The sequence below is a fragment of the Cimex lectularius genome, unplaced genomic scaffold, assembly GCF_000648675.2.
Source record: "Cimex lectularius strain Harlan isolate CLEC.00 unplaced genomic scaffold, Clec_2.1 scaffold79, whole genome shotgun sequence".
Taxonomy (NCBI): Eukaryota; Metazoa; Arthropoda; class Insecta; order Hemiptera; family Cimicidae; genus Cimex; species Cimex lectularius.
In genome coordinates this window covers 1,581,705-1,605,649 of record NW_019392727.1, presented here as the reverse complement: position 1 = coordinate 1,605,649, position 23,945 = coordinate 1,581,705, and the positions used below count along the sequence as shown (strand labels likewise).

The 23,945-nt window shown below is 33.8% G+C and overlaps 1 protein-coding gene across 3 annotated transcripts in view; it reads left to right on the top strand.

Annotated features, from left to right (window-relative positions):
- The window catches only part of LOC106663336 (protein prickle-like), a 118,851-nt gene extending 98,702 nt beyond the window's left edge, over positions 1 to 20,149 (top strand). For 2 of the 3 annotated variants that reach the window (XM_014388103.2, XM_014388100.2), the window contains 6 exons: positions 14,627 to 14,738; positions 16,629 to 16,871; positions 16,959 to 17,162; positions 17,243 to 17,441; positions 17,761 to 18,118; positions 18,194 to 20,149. In XM_014388103.2, the coding sequence (XP_014243589.1) occupies positions 14,627 to 14,738; positions 16,629 to 16,871; positions 16,959 to 17,162; positions 17,243 to 17,441; positions 17,761 to 18,118; positions 18,194 to 19,256 (2,179 nt within the window). In that variant the 3' untranslated portion in view covers positions 19,257 to 20,149. The remainder of the gene's footprint in view (positions 1 to 14,626; positions 14,739 to 16,628; positions 16,872 to 16,958; positions 17,163 to 17,242; positions 17,442 to 17,760; positions 18,119 to 18,193) is intronic. The other variant, XM_014388102.2, reaches the window with a different exon arrangement.
- Positions 20,150 to 23,945: the final 3,796 nt, after the last annotated feature.

The following is a 23,945-nucleotide window of genomic DNA, read 5'->3' as shown; positions in this document are numbered from 1 at the left end:
ATCACCTCTTATCCGACATACTATAAATCTGTTCCTCTCGCAGTACCAATATCATCCGCTATTTGGGATTTTAAATAGACAAAATACTACTTTAAATCCCCAAACTCGCCTCAAAAGATTAGAACAAACGATATAAATTACTCAAAGACTATTCGACAATTGTTAAGACCAGATTTTCAAACCTTAAACAGTCAAAAATATCCGTCTGATGTTGAATAAAATTGCAGTTGGAGATTCATTAACTTAATTTTAATTTAATTCAGTTCTATAACACTTTTTTTCCCGTGAAGCATTTTGTCCATCGCTAACACCGTTTTTGTTGCTTCCCTGTTCCTGTCTGGCCTGAGCTGCATCTGCATAACGGGGGAATGGTGGGATTTTTTCAACAGGCCATCTAATCCATTCGGCTAGAAGTGAACCCGATGGCGTGGCTAGCGAACGGCTCGTAGAAAATAAGATGTATTATTTTATGGTCGAGTGGCACGCATTTATGCATCCCCCGGGTGAAAATAATTAACAAAGGATCAAACACGAACGTTTTGTTCTCTGGGAAAGGCGTGAGATCCTGGGTATAAAATCTGGACACTTGCCTCGACAGTGCGTGCGATTCCAGAGCTTTCACTTTAAACAAGAGGACCTACATTCATTCATTTAACAGTTAGCATATACAAAAAAGAGCTTTTCTAAAAACAAAACAAAATATCCGACATTAAAAATACAAAAGTATATATAAAAATACAAACTGGGTTATTGGAAAACAAGTCAGACATTTTGGGATCGGAAATCCCGTTAGTTTGTATTAGATTACTAATATTTTTGAATAGTAAGCACCGTTCCAATATGAATTCATGCGATTCATTTTTATTTTTGTCCCGTTGTAATAAAATAAATTATAGTTTGGTGGGTTCCGATCATGGTCTGCCTATTCTCGATATTTTGGTCTTTCGGCATTTCAAATCTGAAAGTTTGGAAAGTTCCCCTGAAAGACGATGGAAGCTCAGGAAGATTAACGAATTAAAGTTAGCTTCAAATGAAAATAATCAACGATGCGTGAAAAATCGTCTATCAAACTTTAGAATGTTGCGTGCCTCTAAAATTTGGTGATAAAAATAAATTTACCAGAACGTTTAAAAAAGTGGAAAAAGTCAGTTTAAAACTTTAATTATAGTTCTAAGTTAGAGGAACTTAAAATAGGCATAACTTAAGACAGTATTTCCTTTTCAGTTTAGAGGAACTTAAGTATTTACCTGACAGTACCTTGACTGGCGAGAAACTCTAAAACCCTTAAATACGAATTTTCATAATAATCAAAAATCGGCATTTTTGGGTTGGATTTTTCTATGGGGTGGGGCAAATTGTTATTTTCGCAATCTAGTTAGTCTGTGCGTTATTTTCCCTGTCATGCCGTTGAATGATTTTTCCAGGTCTCCATGAAATTTACAGCTCGTAGCTTTCCTACACAATACAATTCAGTTATGCCGAAACGGTTTGAGTAGTTCAACCAACCCTCCAGTGAAGACTGACACAAAATGACCGTTCAGCATCATTTATAGAAATTAAGCATTTTTCGATAATTATAAAAAAATCTGTTCAGATGAGTTTACACTACTTAAAGTAGCACAAGTTTATTATTCTTGGCTAATTAAGCTTAACTGGAAAATTAAATAGTGAAAAATTTCGACAAAAGATTAGAATTAAACCTCGTAAACTTTGAATGTTATAATTTTGTTAATAAAATAGAAGGGAACAAAAAGTAGGCAAGGTGATTATGTGAAATTCAGCGGAAAGGATAAAATCTATTTTCTAAATCTTCCTTCGTTTCTTGCTTCTTGGTTCTGTTGGATTAGGTTAGGTTTAATTGTTATTCAAAAAATGTCAAGTGTTATTAAACAAGAAAATTTTAATTTAATTTAAAAAATCTGATTGAATTACATTGCTCTTTTGTTTTTCTGTACATATATTATTTAACGGGTTATTTCTGCAATATCTAACTTTTTTTCGGGTTATTGGTGCTGTTGGGTTAGGTTAGGTTTAGAAGCTCTATTGGTTTAGGTTAGAATAGAATAGGCTAAGTACGGTTAGGGTTGGGAATTAAGTAGCAAATACATATAAACCAAAAGAATAGTTAAACAAAAATTGTTCAATTTTCACAAAAATTTGTATTAGGTTTTTTAGGTGCAAAAAACGATTATCAATTCGTTTCTAGCCGCAAAAAAAAACTATTTTAACATAATTTGCAACAATAAGAAATTGTCTTTTATTTGTGGTCTCATTTAATACGATCCTGCTTATTATTTTCTTATCCTACGTTGAAGTAAATACCTACACAACAAAGGCAGAAAAATACATTTTACAGTACTTAACAGTGTATTATTTATCACTAATAATTTATTCTATCATAATTATTAGTATCACCAAAAAATCTTTCTTTGAAATTTTTGTTATATGCGTCTTTAGCCTCCCTCTGTCATAGAAAAATTTCTTATCAACTGATACAGTTCCAGCGTGCTTAACTTAAAGTAGTTAAGTGTGAAAANGTCCGATGGACCAAATAACTTCTTTCAATTAATTAACAGTTTTATGTAAGGTTTTGGTTGAAATGAAAAAGCCAGTGTCACGAGCGGGATTCGAACCCACGACTTTACGCTCAATACGCCGTTGCCCTAACCTAGTAAACTATGTGTGGTGATTAGTGACCGTTAATCGATAATTATTCAGAAATCGTGAGATGCGGTCTGGTGTGAAGTAGGTGTATTAGAAAAACATTTTCTTTATCGTGCCAACGTTTCGATCTTTATTGAGATCATCTTCTTATAAACATAAAACAGCAAAATCTCACTGGCACTCTCAATACGACACGCAAGAATGGCACAATTACACAGAAGACAAACACTTTGAGTGTGTATAAATACTTTGATTGAATATAAAAAATATATTTTGCATTGAATAAATTCACTTTTCCACATCCTAAGTTGTTAAATGTAAACAATGTTTGTAAATCCCAGGCCCTGAAGATGATCTCAATAAAGATCGAAATGTTGGCACGATAAAGAAAATGTTTTTCTGAAACCTACATCACACCAGACCGCATCTCACGATTTCTGAATAACTAATAAACTATTTTAAAAGTATATATTTTTTTAGCAAAAACCAAATTTAATATTCGTTTTTTGCGCCCGAAAAAAACCTGAATTGAAAAATTTGGGCAAATGAAAAAATATATTTTTCATTTTTTCTCACTTATAATAGCATCAAATCTTAACATCGTTGACATAGGCTTAAAGGAGAAAAATTAGGCTAATTATTACGGTTGTAATAACTTTAAATTTGGATAAAGTCCAGAGGTGTTGTGAATTTTCAAGAGCAACAACTGACACAAGTTTTTTTTTATAATATCGAAAAACGTTTAACTTCTGTAAATGAAGCTGAACCGGCATTGGGTCACTTATTGGGTTCGTCTTCACTCGCGGGTTTGTTGAACTACTCAAACACGTTTCGGTATTGCGCCATCTTCAGTGAGGAATTTTGAAGATAGGCAGGTTCTATTATATAGGAAAGCTACGATGTAAACACTCCATGAGACCTGAAAAAATCATATAAGGACAGGACAGAGAAAATAACGCCAGACCAACTACTAGAGATTACAAAAAGCCTGAACTCGTCTGACAGAGCAATCCAGCGGGAATAGGTTCATCACCCCATAGACCACATGAAGAAATCAGCTCCTCACTGAAGAAGGCGCAATGCCGAAATTCGTTTGAGTTCAGCATTAGTGCACCGACTCGTAGACCAACACCCAGCATCGACCTGTATTCATGATTCCAAAAAGAGCTTAAAACATAGAAAAGGCCCAAAAATCACAATCCCAACTAGTTCATTTTAATTAGTTAAGCACTTCCAACCGATCAGACGAATTTGAATTGTTTATACATTATTTGAATATCGTGAGATGCTGTCTGGTGTGACGTAGGTTGTTAGAAAAACATTTTCTTTATCGGACCAACGTTTCGATCTTTATTGAGATCATCTCAGGGCCTAGGATTTATAAACATTGTTTAAGTTTCACATGTAGGATGTGGAAAAAAATAACAATTAGCATTGTATAAATTCATTTTTTTCCACATCCTACATGTAAAACTTAAATAATGTTTATAAATCTCAGGCCCTGAAGATGATCTCAATAAAGATCGAAACGTTGGCACGATAAAGAAAATGTTTTTCTAAAAACCTACGTCACAACAGACCGCATCTCACGATCTCCAAATAATCATTGGTTAACGGTCACTAAACACCCCCCCCCCCCATTATTTATAGATTTATCGAAATTTGAAATTAGTGAATTGTAATTAGACGTGACAAAAAAGCCATTAAGCTGTAAATTCTGGCCTCAAAGACTACCGGATCGCAGGAAATTGGCCAGTCTAAAGCATTTCCTTAAAATTTGGTAAGAGTCAGGATTAAACGAGGAATATAATAACACTATTATTAGCAAATTTGATCGTAAAACCTAAATATTAACCAAGCATAAATAATCACACTCAGGGATCAGGTTATCTTAAAATAGAAACAAATCCGAAAGATAAAACGAAAGAAACAACCACAGAACCGAAAACGCCACGTGGTTTTACACAAAAGCAGAACAACATACAAATTAACCGACCTGTTCTACAAGTTAAGAATAACAAGTGGATTAAGAACGTCGAATTCCTCAGGCAGGACTTCTTAAAATCGCCTGGAAATAAAATAATATATCCCTGGAGTGAAGATCTGGAAAGAATGGCCTTTGTCAAAAAAAAATTGATAAACCATCTTGAGAATGGCTTATGGTGTTGATTGTGCCCTGACAAGACGGAAATTGTTCATTTCAACTTATACGCTAAAGGTCACTGTATAATAAAGTAAAAATTAAAAAGGTCCATTGTAAAACTATCCTTTATCATTGAGTAATGACTATCATTGTTGTTATTGTTGTTGTTTTTTTCTAAAAGACAATTATGGCGATGACCTCGTGTTAGCATTCTTCAGGCTTCTGTTAATAATCAACTGCCACCGTGTTAATCGTCAACTCGAAAAAAAATATCCCTTAAAAAAATCCCAATAATTACGAAGATTGCCTTCACCTCGGACGACCCACCTTTTCCACCAGAAATCGCCAGCCGTGAGCAAATACTTTCATTAATTTCTACACAATTTAAAGTACACGTACGGTGAAAAGGTTCGTGTTTGTTCTATTCTAGGCCGTTGGATTAAGAATTTCAATTATGATGCAACCGACAACCGGTTTGGATATATTCAAATTTGGAACGTTCTTTCACGATTTCGTCAAATAATATTAATTACTATTATTATTACTATTACTACTACTACTATCATATTCAAATACAGGGCTGATAAATAGTGTTTATTGTGTGAATAATTATTCAAAATATTTAAAATAAACGAAAATAATAACATAATTTTCTTATAATAAAAAGAAGTTTTTCATTTACTAAACACTAGTGTTTTAACATAAAAATAGTAAAAGTTTTAATTTCCAAATATTCAGTGACGTTTAAATTTTAAATAAAATAAAAATCAATAATTAATCATTAAATCTGTAATTAATTTATCTACACAAACGTTGAGATTAAGTGTGTGGTGATTAGTGACCGTTAATCGATATTTATTTAGAAATCGTGAGATGCGGTCTGGTGTGAAGGTTTCAGAAAAATATTTTTTTTATCGTGCCAACGTTTCGATCTTTATTGAGATCATCTTCAGGGCCTCGGATTTACAAACATTGTTTACATATAACAATTACATTTTGGATGTGGAAAAGTCAATTTATACAATGCAAAATATTTTTTTTTATATATATTCAATCAAAGTATTTCTACTCACTCAAAGTGTTTGTCTAAGGAGTTTCTGCCCTTCAGTCTTAAACCTTAGGTTCTAGGCTTAATTTTCTATTATTAAAAAAATATATTTCTCTGTTTAATTTTATTCAACAACTAGTATATTAATATTTATTAAATTCTTTAGATTTTTAGATTAGGTAGTGGGTTCGAATCCCCCTCGTGACACTGACTTTTTTATCTCAACCAATACCTTGCATAAAGATTTTTACGAGGGTTAGCAACAGCAGAGGTCGTATAAACCCTCAGGGTGCCGGTGTTTCATAAAGATTAATTAATAAGTAATATTTACATTTGACGTTTTTAACATCAAAAAAAACTTTTTTGGATTGATTTAGGTAACTGAAGCCATTTAATTATTGGACCACCTTGGAAAATCTGGTTTTCATCATGAACATGCTGAGTCAGACATAAAAACTAACAAAATAAATACAACAAATCAAATAAGTTTTTATTCATACATTTAATATATACGCTAGGGGCGGTTCTCGATCTGAGGATATGCCTCCGCCCTTGGTCCTTCCGGCAGTATACGTCCGAGGTGATCTCGTGTTAGCTGAGTCGTCTAAACCATATCATTACCCAGTTCTTAGTATAGGGAAGTTACTGCTGTCACTGACAGTCCTCCCTGGACCCTCTAGTTATAGAGATACTTTAGAAGCCATTCAGCAAAACGTTGCTATTGGTCTGGGTACCAGAACACGTAGGTCTGAAAGCAACGAAAAGACCGGGACATCCCAACCACCTGGCACTAAACATGCAATTAAAAAAACATGTTTAAAAGAAATGCGCAGTTGGTAGATCGGATCAGCAAAGAAGCTTCGTATCAGCAGTACCGTCGAAAGGTGGTCTTGGAAGATCTCAAACGTAGAAGGATCAATCTCACGCGAATAGGTTCGGTTATGCGGGTTGACACACGGACACTCACTTTTGGGCCAAAGCGCGCGTATGTGTCCGGCATGAAAGGTTTCTCGATGTGTACCACTTAATGGAATCTCCACATAGAGATGGAGTCGTTATGCTCCCTATATGAGAATTGTGTTTGAGCACGGGAGCAGTATTTGGATCCCCTGTTTCGATTTTTGGATAAAACAGTCGATATAGCTCTTCTCTTTTTCTTTCTTTTTTGCATACTGAAATTTAATATATTTATTAGCATGGATGTGTAGTGATGGCGAAATATTCGGGTTCTCTCAATTAGATTATTTATACAGTATGTGTTGTTAGGGTATATTCACGTCTCTTTCACCTAGCCTCAGCCGGCGCAGTACTGCGTACGGCCACCAATGCCTGTCGAACGAACTCCAGATTGCGCTTCGCACTTTTCACTTATTTTCTTCGCCTCACGGAAAAACATCGACTCTTAGATATGTACCTAACCCAGGCCCTAACCATTTCTCAATTAGCCCAACCAAACCTAAACCGTCCCTGATTCTACATTACCGAACACAAACCTTAACCCTACATAGCCTAACCTAGCCCAACTCATGCGGACTCCTCCGTAACGCGAAACATCTCATACATTTGGTCACTACCGATCTTTACTGCTTTTCACCATCTTCAGTGGTGAATTTGCCTTTTTTTTGTTACAGCTATTTCAGCAGAAATGGGGTCTGAGTAATTAACATAAACTCACAATCCAACCACTTAAGACGGTAAAATGCCGAAATCCTTTTGGCAGACCAAAACGACGCGGATAGTCATGCCAAATTGATCAAGAAGAAATATGACAATTTGTGTGTTGTCTGGCTAGCTTAACAAAACAATAAGAAGGACGCCCAGTTTGTCATAACGACGATCGTCATAAAACCTTAATAGGATTTTTTATTGGTTAGTTTTTATTATATTATTATTATAGGCGTTATAATAATAACTAAATTAGTTATTTATACAGTTAAATCCTGATATATGGTATATTCAAGGGGACGAAGGATATGTACAATATATCGACATGTTCACTATATCGAGATTTTGGTATATCGAAAAGTAAATGAAAATTCGATACGTTATATCGAAAGTTTTATTTTTTTAGTGTATGGTTCATATTTATGCAAATGAAGTTTTTATTTTTTATATGCTTCATGTTCATCCACGTTTGATTCCGCTAAAAGTTATTTATTACAATATTTACAACGGACATAAATAGATCATATTTCCTGAGGTTAACAACCATTGTTGGTCTCCGAGCTTTCCACAAGGACAGACTGTAGCCCAACTTAACCATTACTAAATTAACCTAACCTAAAAACTAGTTAGAAGCTTAAATAAATATTTAAACTGATCTGAAATCCGACTCATCTTGCGTGAAATAATGACGAACCTCCAACAATAGAGGTAAGTTTGAAATAATCCCGTGAGTGGCAACAAAAGCCATAAAAGGACCAAATTAATACCGACGATTTGATTTTATATTATGTTCGAGACTGTAGGCTTGTCTTTTATCTTTTATTGTTCTTTAGACTGTCATACTTGCTTGTGTGTGTGGCCTGTTATTTAAATCAATTGAGTTTTGCGTTTTAAATCTCAATTTGCTTATAAACTACTATAAATTATTCCTTGTTAGCAAAGGAAGCTCAAATTTAAACGTTTTCTGGCTTGACATACCCCATGTCACATGCCCTCAAACTGTTAAATATCTGAATTGTCAGAGGAACAGAAATCCACAACATATGAGACTTTTCTTAAAGACTTTTAATTTTCTTCGTACGGATCTTCAAATCGTGATTTACTTGTGTTGAGGAAAATGACTCTGAAATTGACACATTTTTGGAAAAAGCTGGGCGGGAGTTCAATAATAACGAAACTCTTCAGACAAACGTTCTTTTGGTGTTTAATTTTCGTCATAAGATTAATCTTCTTTTTTTAATAAATATAATTCAATTAAGTCTATTGCAACTATTGGGTTGTCCGGAAAATAATGCAGGATTTTGGTATTAAACAAAAAAAAAGAAACTAGTTACTTTANAATGAGTAATCCTGTAAACGTAAACAGAATATTTTATATAGATTTTTTTTAATGAAAACTTAAAATCCTGCATTATTTTCCGGACAACCCGATACTTATTGCTACCAGAATTTATGGAGTGGAAAAATTTCAATAAAGCACGAAGATTGTATGTGTGCCGTAATGATCAAAAATCTGTTGGCTTGTGTTTGCAGTTTTGTCCTTTTCTTTCATTTTGGACTGCCAATCTTCTTCTTTTTAATCAAAGCCACTAAGAGATATCACGAACTTAAGGTTTTTTCTTACACTTTATTACACAATGTTTATTATTATTAATAGTTTTTATTTAAACTTAGACAACTACATGGTTGGATAGTACGTCTGTTGGAGCATTGTCATTACGTTTATTGTGTGGTGATTAGTGACCGTTAATCGATATTTATTTAGAACTCGTGAGATGCGGTCTGGTGTGATGTAGGTTTCAGAATTTTTTCTTTATCGTACCAACGTTTCGATCTTTATTGAGATCATCTTCAGGGCTCAAAGTGTTTGTCTTCTGTGTAATTGTGCCATTCTTGCGTGTCGTGTCGAGAGTGCCTTAGGTATTTTGTCATGTTATATGTGGGTGAATTTACAAATGAAATTATGGGTCTTAGAGGGTGTTCGGGTTTATGTGTTTTTACAGATCCATATAGTTTCGGGGGTGTTGGTAAGTTGTTTTGAAGTGATTTGTAGGTGTATATGTCAATTTCTTTTCGTTTAAGTGTTTCTTGGAGAATTTTGTTTGTCTGTTTGATGAGAGTAGGAGTAGGGTCTGATTTGATTATGCTGTATGTGTTTGTGTCTGTGATAATTTTGTTAATTTTTTCCTTGTACTCTTTTTTACTGATTGCTACTGTTTGTTTGGTCTTATCAGCAGAAAGTATGAGTATGTCAGGATTATTTTTGAGAAAATTTTTGGTTTTGGTATATTTTTGTTGAGATAGGTTTTGTTGATTTGTAGTGAGGTGTTGTAAGTGATTTGATATTGTGTTATGTCTTGTTATGCATTTCGATCGTGTTATGTCTTTTTCTTCCTCTGATTTTGTGACTCTCGACACGACACGCAAGAATGGCACAATTACACAGAAAACAAACACTTTGAGCCCTGAAGATGATGTCAATAAAGATCGAAACGTTGGCACGATAAAGAAAATGTTTTTCTGAAGCCTACATCACACCAGACCGCACCTCACGATTTCTAAATAAATTACGTTTATTATTTATTTCTTTAGCTTCAACCAAAGGCACACATACCCAAAAAGGGATGAATAAATAAGTTAGTAACCCAAGCGCTAACGCTTTTGAACCTAACTTAACCATTCCTAACTTAACCAACCCAACCTAACCTAACCAAAGTCGTAACTCATGTTGGAAATTTTAGCAGTACTCTCTGTCTGTACGACCAATATGTCAGTTTGTATTTTACCGCCATGTGATTTGCGTAGCAATAAGTTCTAGAGTTTAACTTGTGAACTTGTGTCGTTTTAGTATGCGTATGGTTAGTCATGAGTCGAAATAGAACCCAAAGTAGTGGAGACTGTTTTATGGTTGGCAGTATTGTATGGGAGGTTTCGCTTAATTAGTTTTAATTCGCCTATTTTTAGGAGTTTTTGGGGTGGGGGGTGATTGAATACATTTCTTTCCTCCACTGCGACTTAAACAAGTCTATTGTGGAGCATTCGCCTATTTGCTCTTTCGGCTATTCGCAGGACATGTGCGTGGATCCTTCTTCAAAGCAATTGCGGGATCAGGTGATCGCACAGCTGTAGGCGAAGGACGCATTGGAAGGTGAAGGTACATCTGCGGTGTAGAAGAGGATAAAGGATTGGTCCAAGTACGCTGCCTTGTGCTACTCCCTTTCCCAGAGGGCAATAGTCGGAATAGGCGGATCCTTGGCAGACAGAAAATAATCCACACATTATCAAATAAAGACGATGAGATGTTAAATCATTAAATACTGTTACAAATCGACCAGCTGAGTTCAGTTCTAGCCAGGAAAATCACCGAGACGGCCATTTTTAGACAAAAATCAAATACTCAACTGCATTCATCCTGATGCCATTACAGTCGAGTTTCATTCGTGGGATATACACTTAGTTCGTATACAGAATGCTTCGGGAAAAAACCAATCCTAAGGAAACCCTGAAATTTTGGAGAAATTACTAATTTTTGATAAACCGGGACAACTCGTGTTTTTCTTGTACAAACTCGGACCCTGGAGAGAAAGCGTCTTATCTGACCGAAGCGCAGGACGTCAATTTTCTTGTAGGATCCTCGAAACCGCTATTTTCCTTGACAAAAGTATGTCTGCCTGTATCATCGTCGTAGTCATGGTGCTTTCAGATTGATTTTATAGTTTCTACTCGATGAGCTTTCGAAAGGGAGGAGAATTTGTAACTACAATTAAGAAGTTATCCAGCCTCATTAATCGAGAAAATCCGCCAACTACGATTAACGAGCCTCTAAGGAGGAAATTGATTAATTTAATTTAAAGTCTAAGTAGGGCTTAAATTCTATTATAAGTTGTTTTTTAAGTGTTCTGCAGTAAAAGTTGCCTTACTTCGCTCCTTCCTGTCAATATTTTGCGTTTATCCAAACTAGGGTTGGACGAATGATTTTCACCGGTGGAATTCCGTCTAGAATTCAAATCGGTGAATAATAGAGATAATCGGTTCCCTTGCGTGGAAGAAATGTAGGTTTTTAAACGGCTGACAAGTTTTGAAAGCTCTCCGCCGCGCAGTGACAACCGAGCATTAGTTGGAAGTTAGATGAGAAAGGAATGGACGGCCTACGGCTCCACTTCCACCTCAAAAACACAATGAATATTCATATGGAAAACATCAATCAAATCGTCTCACTTGCCCGTAATAGAATCCATAACCCGTCTCATATTAACTACCAAATCCACAGTGAGATCGTTTCCCTTTTATCAAGCCGCTTCCTACAATTTAAAAGCCCACATCGGACTATAATTCATACATATTTCTTTTTATAAACTGAGTGGTTTTTTTCCATATGAAATACATCCTACATGTTTTTGGTTAATATTTTTTTCTTAATATTTTAAGATAGGCAGATCAAAATTATCGGTAACGACCGAAGTCGCATTTTGGAGTTCCGGTTCGTCACCCAGCAGGCATGGAGAAAATCTTACAAAATCTTTAAAACTATAATACCTGAGGTCGAAATGTTTTCTTGGCCAGAAAAGCAAATATACAAAATTAAACAAATAGATGAAAATTTATGATGCAAACTGCTGTCACAACATTTTTACGTCCTTTCTGGCATTTCTTTGAAATTCGGTCGCTTCCTATCATTTTGTTCTGCCTATCTTGCCAGTTTGGCCTGTCAGACGCGTTTCGGAATTTCGTCATCTTTTAATATGTGGTCTCATGCCACAAAAAAATGTGTGGATAAAGAGACCAAATTGATCTACAACGACCAACTTAACCGTTCGTTATCCAGTATACTGGAGAAAAACTCTCGAACTTTTTAAACCTACAAGACCTTCCCCGAAATGTTTTATGCCTTTACCAGAGGAGAAAATATACTAATTAACCAAATGAATGAAAATTTATGATGCAAACTGCTGTCACAAAATGTTCACGTCCTTTAATGGTATTTCTTTGAAATTTGGTCGCTTTCTATCATTTTGTTCTGCCTTTCTTGCCGGTTTGGCCTGTCAGACGCGTTTCGGAATTTCGCCATCTTTCAATATTGAGTTTTCATACCAAAAAAAAGTGGAAAATGCGATCTCTGGCACGAGTCATACCACGAGAGACCTTCGTGTTGGTGTTCGATTGTTTGTATATTTTCAATGTTATTTTTAATGTTCTTCTGAAACCTACATCACCGACCGTATCTCACGATATCTGAATAACTTTTTTTTTAACTTTTAGCAGCTTTAAAAAAACGTCCTAGTAAAATAATACGTCAATCCAGGAGATAATTTTACCTAAGCAAGCTGAAACCAAAAACGCGTTGTACTTAGAAAAGAAATTCTTAACCAAAGCGGTTTATTATTTTCTTACGTTAAAATACAAATCCCTATGTGTATATACACATATTGTATAAATTATGAAAGTAAGAGTCAGAATTGGTAATGCAACACTCGGTTCTGAAGTGAAAAGAATGTGGTAGTCGAGTCGAGGGAAGAGTGAGTGCTCCCTTCCCAGATTCTATGTAATTATAGGAGCCGTGGGGCATTTTGGATAATTTGACTCTACCATCATCTCCTTCTCTCTCAATCTTTTCAAAACTAAAACTAGATTCTCGAGTCACAATCTTATTTTTGTTATGTTTTGCTCTTTTCAAACGACTATGTACGAAAAGGAAGATTGTTGGAATTATTCTAAGGACTTTATTGTCGTGGTGCTTTCCTTTGCGCTTAGAAACTAATCGCCGTGATTTGTCAGATGGTACAATGTCGAGCAAAGGATATTTTTACGGAGAGCCTTGAGGCATTTGGTCATCTCGGCCTCATTTCTTGTATTGGATATCTGTATTGTACCAAAAAGAAAACTTTTGTAATCATATTGTTAAGATTTCTTAACATGAAGCCGCCTAATTATGAGTTGTCATAAAGGAGTCAAGAAAGTGATTTTTTTAAAGGGCTTTAGGCAATTAACCATTCAAACGATACCTGAGGTAGGCCTGGTAGCCCTGTTACCGTATCATCTTGGATAAATACAATTTATTGCTCCATTCGAATCAGCTTCAAGCCATTTTTCATTTTCTTGGACCCAATTAACAATCCCTTTGAAACAATTTTGCGCAAAAAGGGAAAAATTAGAGGGCTTCTATCTTATATCAATAGTAAAGATCTAGAAAATTGGATTTTTTTTTTTAAAGAGCCTATTTATATTTTAATTGTGGCTTTAGGTAGTCATATTGTAGTATCAGATGTCTTGGTACTACTGTAAAAATAAATCCTTGTAGTTCAGTTAAACAACATTTATAAATTAGAGAGATGTGACGATATTTATGAAAAACAATTAATCATTAAGTAAATCATCCTCATGTTACCAAAATCTGCAAGTAACTTCAATTATTGTGAGATGTGCTGAAGTCTGCTAGGTGATGCGCATGTACAATTTGATAGAGCGATGACTAAAACTTCTTGAGCTATACATTTAAGAAAAACCATTGTTAATTAATCTGTATTTTGGTCCTTACCAATTATCCTGCCTGTTCTAGCTGTGTTGGTCCATCAGCGTTCAGCATTTTACCTTTTACCATTTCTAGTTTTTTTGTTGGTTTGTTTTTTTGTCAAAAGTTGGTACAATGTTAAACCGTGCCTCTCAGACCAACACAGCGAAGATATCCAAACTAGGATGATTGGTTAAGATCAAATTGCAAAAAGTGAAATTCATGAGAGAAACTAAATTAATAATTTTGATTTTGTTACTGAACATGAGGCTATTCATCCCAAAAATCCAGTTAAACAATAGCAGTGGGATATAAGAGTTGAAAGAAATCGATGATAGCCATTCACCAAACATTGACAAGAATCAATATGGCATAAATATACCTTAAAATACCAAAAATATTTACAGAAATCGATTTGTATTAGATAAATCTATCTGTAATTATCCAGTAATTTTAATGATTTAAAGAACATCTTTGTCATATTGTCTTCAATTTCAGACTCAGATTAAAATATTTATTTGTAATGTTGACCTGGTGTGCTGGGATGTTTATAGAACAAATATGTAACAAATTTTTAATCTGAGTTTGTCTGTTTTAGGGGATTGTGGACTCAGATGGCGGAAGGAAAAACACAGTCTCATTCTGATGATGACTCTGGATGTGCACTTGAAGAGTATACATGGGTCCCACCAGGTTTAAGGCCAGATCAGGTAATAAAATTTTGTTTTTATTTGAAATAATATTGCATTCTAATGGATACATGGATCAGGTGCTAGGGGGTAAAATGTATGAAATTAAGTATTAAAGCCAACTCAGTTTCCAGGCTGAAGTCGATTAAATTTATGCTCAAACGCTTTTTTCTAAAGACAAAAAATAGCATTAATACTTGTCTGTTTATCATTGGCCGTACATTGATCGGTAACTGCAATATTATTACTATTTTACAATATTTAAAAAAAATACCACCAAAATAGAGGAGAGAATTTGGCTATATTTGCAAAGAAACATACACATCAACTACCCAAGTCATTCAATTAGTTATCAATACTTTATTTAAACAATAATAAAACAAACAAATTGTTGACAAAACTATCTTTAAATAAATCAGATACCTCCTTGAGTTTTAAAAGAAAATTACCTTGTAGTTTGTAAGATTTAAAGATAGAAACTTAATTAATTAAAATTAATTAAGGTTTTTAGTTGAGATAAAAAAGTCAATGGCACGAGCGGGATTCGAACCCACGATCTTCGGCTTGATACGCCGCTGCTCTACCACTTGAGCTATCATGACCTCGATCCACTCAGACACCAACTTCCCATCTCAACCACACCCTTTGAATTTTCCCTCCTTTTTGCCATTTTTAAATTTATCTCAACCAATGCCTTACTTAAAAATTAATTCATTGAAATGAATTTATTTGGTCAATTGGACCACGAAACCTAATCGATTAAATATTTAAAGGTGAATTAACTTAGAACAGAAAAAATATACTGTCTAAAACATCTACATGGCGTGATCAACGGAATCAAATGAATTCATCCTATTGAGACACTTAATTATACGGCCCTAATAATAAAGAAAAATAATAAATATTAATGTTTTATTAAATAGTATATTATATAAGACAAGTGAAATTTACTTAGGGAATGTTTTCCTACTCTAAACCTCTCGTATACAAAGGGTCAATTTACTAATGTACTCCTCTTGATTGATCAAAAACTACTCAACCTAGATACATTTTTGTTTTTCAAATGGTAACCTTCATTTTAATTTAAAGATTGATCAATTCTACTATATTTTATAAAAAATGCTGAAAATAGTTTACAAAGCGGTTCAGAAAACGTTCAATATAACCTAACCTAACCCTACCTAATTCTAGCAGTACCTAGCCTCACCATTACAAACCTAACCTAACCCTACCTAGCTCTAGCACAACCTAACCTAACCAGTCTCTAAACCCTCTTATCTCTAACTTGTCCCTAACACTACTAAACTAAAGATTATTAGCCTAACCCGTTCCTAACCCTACCCCTACCTAATCCTACCTTATCTGACCAACTTAACATTACCCTAATACCAATTATAACTCTATCTAACATAACTTAATCTAACCCTAGGTGATCTAACTTAACCAATTCCTAACCTAAGCGAACTCATGTACAGTGCCCAGTACGCTCTGATAAAAAGCCTTAAGCTTAACAGAGAGCTCTAGATAATAATGAAGATTGCACAATAGACTTGTGGTAATGGAACATAAAGTAATTGTCCATATTATGTTCCCTGACATAAAAGAACTTTCGAAAAATTGTGGAGATAGAAAATAATCCCTTAATGGTTTTAAGCTAATTCACTCTAGGGTTCATATAAATCTTTTATGTTAAAACATAATATCACATAAATTATACCTTGATATAATTATCAATGATAGCAAACAGTGAGAATAAAACAGTAAACTAATGCAATATTTATTTTGTCTGATGATAACTGAACACTAATAGCCAATATAATCATAGATGATAAATCACTCTGTTACAATTAAATTTATCTATTTAAAATTTTCCTTTAATATATTAATAAATTATATGAAATTTGATTTCAGGTCTATTTGTTTTTTTCGGGAATCTCTGAAGATAAAATCCCCTACGTTAACAGCGGTGGTGAAAGGTACAGAATTCAACAACTTCTACACCAGCTGCCTCCTCAAGACAATGAGGTCCGGTACTGCCACGGCCTCACGGAGCATGAATACAAAGAGCTAAAGCTGTTTTCAGCAGAAAGAAAACGCGATGCACTCGGAAGAGGTGTAGCAAAGCAGCTCATCGCACCACTCACATGTGCTCAGGTAAGTCAAATAAATACAGTTTATTAACTGGACTTTATTAACGAATAATAAGAAGTTAAGCTATATTATTCACATATATCTTTTCAGTGCAAAGAGGTGGTTGCATCTGGAGAAATGTGCGTCCAAGCAGCACGTGCCGGTCCAGATTCTTGTTGGCATCCTGCATGCTTCGTATGCAGCGTTTGTGAAGAATTGCTTGTTGATCTCATTTATTTTTACCAGAAGGGAAAGATGTACTGTGGAAGGCACTATGCAGAAACACTTAAACCAAGATGTTCTTCGTGCGACGAGGTAACTCGAATATTACACAATGATTAACCATAAGCATTAGACATAATAAATGCACTAACTGTATCAAACATTTACTCTAGATTATATTAGCTGACGAATGTACTGAAGCAGAAGGAAAAGCCTGGCACATGGAACATTTTGCATGTACTGAGTGTGAAAAACAGCTTGGAGGTCAGCGTTACATTATGAGAGAAGGAAGACCGTACTGCATCAACTGCTTTGATACTCTTTTCGCAGAATTCTGCGATTCATGTGGAGAACCCATTCGAGTTCATCATGGTAAACCAATTTACAATTAAAATAAATTATATAAATCTACTGCACATCTCCATTAACTTGAAAGATTATGGCAAAAAAGACTTGAATAATTTAATTTTATACATATAAAAAAAAAGGTTGCGGCTTCTGGTTAAATAAATAAATAACGATTTTTTTTTTTACATTAACTATTAAAAAATTCAAGAATAGGAATAATATTTACAACTGTGGCATTTTTTAAAAAAATCTTTTATAAGCAAAAGTAAAAATTTGTTAACTTACTTTACAATATTTTTTTATGTGTTATGTTTTATTTGTTTCATATTTTTGTACTTTTTAGGTCAGATGAGTCATGAAGGGCAGTACTGGCATGCGACAGAAAAATGTTTTTGCTGTCACACATGCCACATTTCTCTACTCGGGCGTCCATTTTTACCTACAACTGGTGCGATCTATTGCTCGATCGCATGTAGCAAAGGAGAACCACCAACACAGGATCACCATGGTCCAAAACCGATCAATAAAGAACATGCAAAAGTAAATAAGTCTGTGGAATCAACAATACATGGACTTGACAACCTTCCAGGACCTTCGACTAAGCCAAAAACTGAAATTGGAGTGAATATTAGCAAACATGCAAGGACAAAAGATCCTTTGGATCACAGCGCAATGACCTCAGAACTGGTTCCAAGAAACAGGTAAATAGGATTGCAAAAAAATGTATATTTGAGCTGAAAATTTTCTAATTGAATATATAAATATTCTATAAAAAGCTATGTTTTATTTTGCAGATTGTCAGAGAAGCATGCTATTAATGCTAATTTCATTCAAGAAGGAAGAAAAATTAATTCGCCCAAAATGAGAGAAAGGGGATTGCAGTTAGCTTCGCATAAAAGGCGTTCCAACTCATCAAATCAAAAGAAAACATTACAAATTGCAAATCCAAGCAGTAAAGGAAGATCACTGCAAACGTCTGATCAGATTTTCCTGCAAGAGCGATATAAGCCTGAAGGAAACTCTGCATCTAGCTCACCACTAGGCCAATACGTCAATGAGAGTCCAAGAGTTAAAAATAAATCATCAGAATCATTAGACAAAATTGATAGTATCATTCCACCTACGGGTATTGAAGAAAGTGATTTTGATCTACTTTTTAGTTCTGCAAACACTGAAAAAAGAAATTTCGACGATCAAAGCATATGCTTAAAGAATCTTGAAACAATGTTTGAAAAAGACAATTGCCAAAATTTAGAATCTGATTTAAACAAGTTAGTATTAGATCCAAAAATAAATCAAAATTTTAATATAACACGAACAACAGTACAAAGGGTAACTATAGACAATTTTGAAAATGGAAATAATGAAAAAATTATAGTAGAAAAAGGTGTTGATGAACTGCTTTCGCAATGTAGTGGCAGGGATAGAGAACCTCTACATTTTGGCGACAATTCACGGAGTATAGAGTCTTGGGGGATTCATAAAAAACCACTGAAGAGTGTCCAACCTTGCATTCCGAACCCTGACAACATTGCGGCCGGTCCATCCAAGAAAAACCTTAGCGTAAGATTTCGATGTGTCATACCAGAAAAGGAGGAGCCCAAGCCAAGTTGTAGTTACCAAGACGTCGATGATGACACTGATAGCACCTGTTCTACATGTTCCTCCAGTTCAAGCGATGATGCAAATATTTATAAGCTACCACCACGTAAGGCTTACGGAGGAGTCCGAATATCCTATGTTCCTAATGATGCTATTGCCTGTGCTAAGAGACAACAAGCACAAAATCCAATTAACCAAAACCCCAAAAAAGCAGATGAATCTTGTGTTATTTCATAAATAGTCTTATGACAGAACTCTCGTTAAAATAAGTTTGAGTTATTTTTAAAACACAAGCATCAAGTGAAATCATAAAGCCAAAATGTATATATTTTTTGTTTGTAAACCATAAGAATGAGCCACAGAAGTTTTAAGGAATCATCACAAATAAAGTGTGACTATCTACACTACCTACTTTTGATTTTGTAGTTTATATATTTAACTTTTTTTAATGAAAGCATCCATGTTGTGTAATACTTGTAAAATTTTGTATAATATGTATTTTAATTTTTTTTTGTTTAATATAAATTACCTCTCTCTTAATTAATGGTGCTAATGTATAAAACTATAACATGTCAATAATTATAATATTTATATAATTCATGTACCTGCTTTCTTTGTATGTCTAAACTACCTTTGCCGTCTCTTCTAACTAGTGGAATAAACAAACTAACATAAATTATTATTTTTGTACGATATAATGCATTAAACTTCAATTATGTAGCTCTGATTAAAGACTTTACTGAACATTCAATTAAATTTGTGGAACTGCCTGCTTGTAAGAGATAATAATAAGCTTTAGGCTAAACAAGTTCAATCAGAGAAAAGCAAGCAGGGTTTGATTTTGTTCTTTGCACTTAAATTTCTGCTTATTGAATTAAAATATGAAGTTTTCAAATGGATTTTAATGTTTAATTCGATATATTTTCTGGATCGAGCTAGCAGCTAGCAAAATGCAAAGTTGCAAAATACGCATTGAGGTACAGCAGTAAATAATGCATAATATAAATAAATGTTTTCATTGGTTTAACAATAATTCCTTAGTAACATAACTTAAGACACAAGTAAATGTGAAATTTGAAATTGGCAAACAGAGAAAATAATATCAAATCGATAGAGAAAATAATTTTTTCATTATTGCATTAGTTTTTAAGAAAAACTTTTATTTAAAATGTATTAAATAAAAAAAGGAAAATGTTATGCCTGCTTTATCTCTTCTTTTAATTGGTGTACTGCAAAAGTTTCAATAAATTATTTAAAAAAATATCATGTAGCAAAAATTAAAGAGACAAAGTATAATAATTTTTTTATTGTCAATATTTTATATAATTTTCATACTATTTTAGTACAAAGGGTCAACTTCTTCAAGTTCTATCTATCAATGAATTTATCATTTGAGCAAGTTTTTAATTAAGACTGTAAAGTCCAACAATAGTATCATTGTAATTTTATAATAGAATAAGAAAATTTTATTAATAAATCAATGACTGTTAACCCATGCATGTTGGATGTTTGCATCAATCAATTGAATGCTTCTTCTAAATGGAATTGTAGGACCAAGAGGGGGGAGATAAACAATTGCCTTCTAAAAATTTGCGAATGTTGTGACAAATATTTATTGGACTGTCCAAACCCTTCCGGCACATATTTAGTTCCAATTTTTCTTTTTGAACTCTGTGCATTAAAGTAAAACTCCAATCTGAAATGACACGATAGTGGTTGGGTGTAAAATGCGCTTTTTATTTTTTTAAACCAATTATAATACATTGTATTCATAGAATTTACTATTTCAAGCACCTTATTTATGAGTTATAGACCTAGTCATTTGAAACTAAGAACTAATGTATTAGGTAAAACCAGGGCAGTTGAATCAGGGTTTAACCGTATTGTATTCATATTATATTATTACGCCAATTATTATTTATACAGGCCAAAAATATAAATATCATAAAACTGTATATAGGGAATTGTCATAGAAAAATGTTTTTGTTATATTTAATGTTTAAAAAAAAGAACTATCAGACTATTACAGATTGAAAAAACTCTTAGAATTGATATAATATTTATTTAAACTTTCTTTTAGGGATACGCCAATAGTAGAATTTTATTTGTTAACTGTTCATAAATTTAGTAGCATATTGAATTACATAAAAATATGAATGTAGAATGTATATAATTCATAAAAGCATAAATAAAGGAAGTTAATTGAAATTGTGAAGGTACATTTTTATCAATCCTACTTTTTTTTTTTTAATTAATTATTATTATTAGGCAAACAACCGCTAGGGTTAAAGCTGCCTAAATGTCCACAAGAAGATCCCTAACCCCCTAAGGTAAATTTTGGAAAATTAAGTGGTATACAAAAATTGGAAAATCTATTCTTCACAAGAGACAACAACCTTAAAAAATCTTCCTTAGAAAAACTACTAAATCTACCCCCATTAGAAATATACAAGGAGAAGTTAAGTAAAGCTCATTCAGACTCCAAAAAACAAAGAAATTGTATGGGAACTAAACATTTCATACAACAATAATAAATAAAATCAGACATCCATTCCTATAAATGGGGACTGGAAACATCCTTTGTACTATCCTACAAAGTTTTAACAGACTATAAAGAAATAGAAAAAATCTGGAGAAAATAAAAAAAAACAATGTGGTATACAGATGGCTCAAAACAACATGATTATTTATTTATTTACAGATCAAAACCCACTATAAAAAAAGACATTTTACAATAACAAAAAATATAAATGATATATGTAAAAATACAAATAATATATATAAAAAGAATAAGGATGTATATACATGGTAATAATATAAATGGTAAATATAAATGATAAATATAAAAATACAATTAAAAAGTAAAGAACTGAACAACAAAAATGAAAGACATAATTACTAACCAAATAAGGCAGAGGAAACAAAATAAAGCTGAAAGACAATTGAAACTACAATAATTAGGTACATATTTAATGAAAATAATGCTCTTTGTAAATATATAATAAGACAAGAGTGCGAGAATTAGTTGAACCAGTAAATGAAATAAATTGTAATAATTGCCTAATTTTGTGGTCCGCTTGGCCAATTAATACATTACAATTAATTAAGGTTTTTAGTTTTTTTTTTTTTTTTTTTTTTTGGCGTTATGAACTATGCATATTAGCCATGTGACAAATTCGTATATGTGTGGGAAAAAAGGGCCAGGGGCAACGGTGGGAATCGAACCCACGACCGCGGCGTGAGAGTCTCTCATGCTAACCACTCGGCTACCGCGGTCCCCTACCGGACCGCTTCTCTCGCTTCTCGGCCTTTTGGCTAAGATCAAAGTGTAGAAGGTTTTTAGTTGAGATGAAAAAAAGTTAATGGCACGAGCAGGATTCGAACCCACGATCTTCGGCTAGATACGCCGCTGCTCTACCACTTGAGCTNACCAGGTTAGCACATTATTGATAGAATTTTGTAATTGTAAGCAATCGGAAGGCGAAGTGATTATGGAATAGATTTTCAGATCATCAGCAAATAATAAAATTTGAGCAGAAGGGAGAGCAAGATGGATATCATTAATAAATAAGAGAAACAAAACTGGTCCAAGATGAGACCCTTGCGGGACTCCCGAGGAAGCCGCAAAGGGACATGATTTAAATGATTTTATTTTAACTAATTGTTTTCTGGATGGAACCAGATCAAGCATGTTTCTTACAAGCACAACTATGAACAATCAAGCTCATTGTTTCACTTCAACTCAACTTCACATCGCTCTTTCAACTGAAATACATGCTATATAAAATTTTAAAAGAGGTTAGATTTAAAGAGGTTAGGTAAGATCAGCCAAGCAGCCATAAAAGTACTAGCACATAAAAAGGTCCCATCCATAATAACTAGTGAATGCAGTCAAAACCTGTGAAAACATAACCTGATTGCCATAGCACAAAGTAGTTCTTGGCTTAACGATAGACAAACTGGCCAGAGAAGGATTTGCAAGATTTATTGACCCAGAAGCCATTTTTGGGTTAACTAGATCAAACATACTCCTCCATCACAGAATATCCACAAAAAACAAAAAGAGAACTGGACAAACTCCAGAGGTGCCAGACATAGTAAACTCATGTTTAAAGAACCCTAACCAAAAGATATATATATGTCCAGTACATTAGGCAACAAGCAATACCGGTCATTGGATCTAAGAACATATCTAAACAACACGGGTATATTCAAAGATGACCACACATGTAGGTTGCATAATGAGGAGGAAGAAAACATCCATATCAATTTCGAATGCGAAGCAACTGCTCAATAAGACTTAACCTAGGGTACCAAGAAGACCCAGAAAAAAATTATTCCAGTAATGACCATCAATAACCTACTACTTTTTAAAAGAAGTATCGAGTTAATTGAACAGAACTAAAGAACTATGAAATATACAACATACCAGAAGGGAACATAAAACGCCTAATTCCTTGTATTCCTTAATCATCACCATTATCATGAAAAGGCTAAATGTTTGTTTTGTGTGAATAGGTCTTAAGTCCTTTACGTCTTTCAACTAGCCTCTCGAACGTTTTGAGTAAAAAAGATGTTTGACTAATTGGTCTGCATATTTTTGCCTGTGTTTAGTTAAGTTGTCCATTTGCTTGGGATTGCCCATTGCTAGGCAGCTTCTGTATATTTTGAATTGTGATAGGATTGATGTTTTTTCCTTTATAAAAGTACTGGATATATGCCATTTGTTCCTGGATATTTGAATGGGCTAAAAGAGGCAATTGTAGTTGATTTTGGTGGACTTTTAAACAAGTTAAATTCTTTAAAATAAAATGTAAAAAATAAAAGTCCCCACTGAAGATGGTTAAAATGTTGAAACACACTGACAGACAAGCCTAGAGAGCCTAGCGAAGATATGCAGACAAGGATGAATGTTAAAGATCAAAT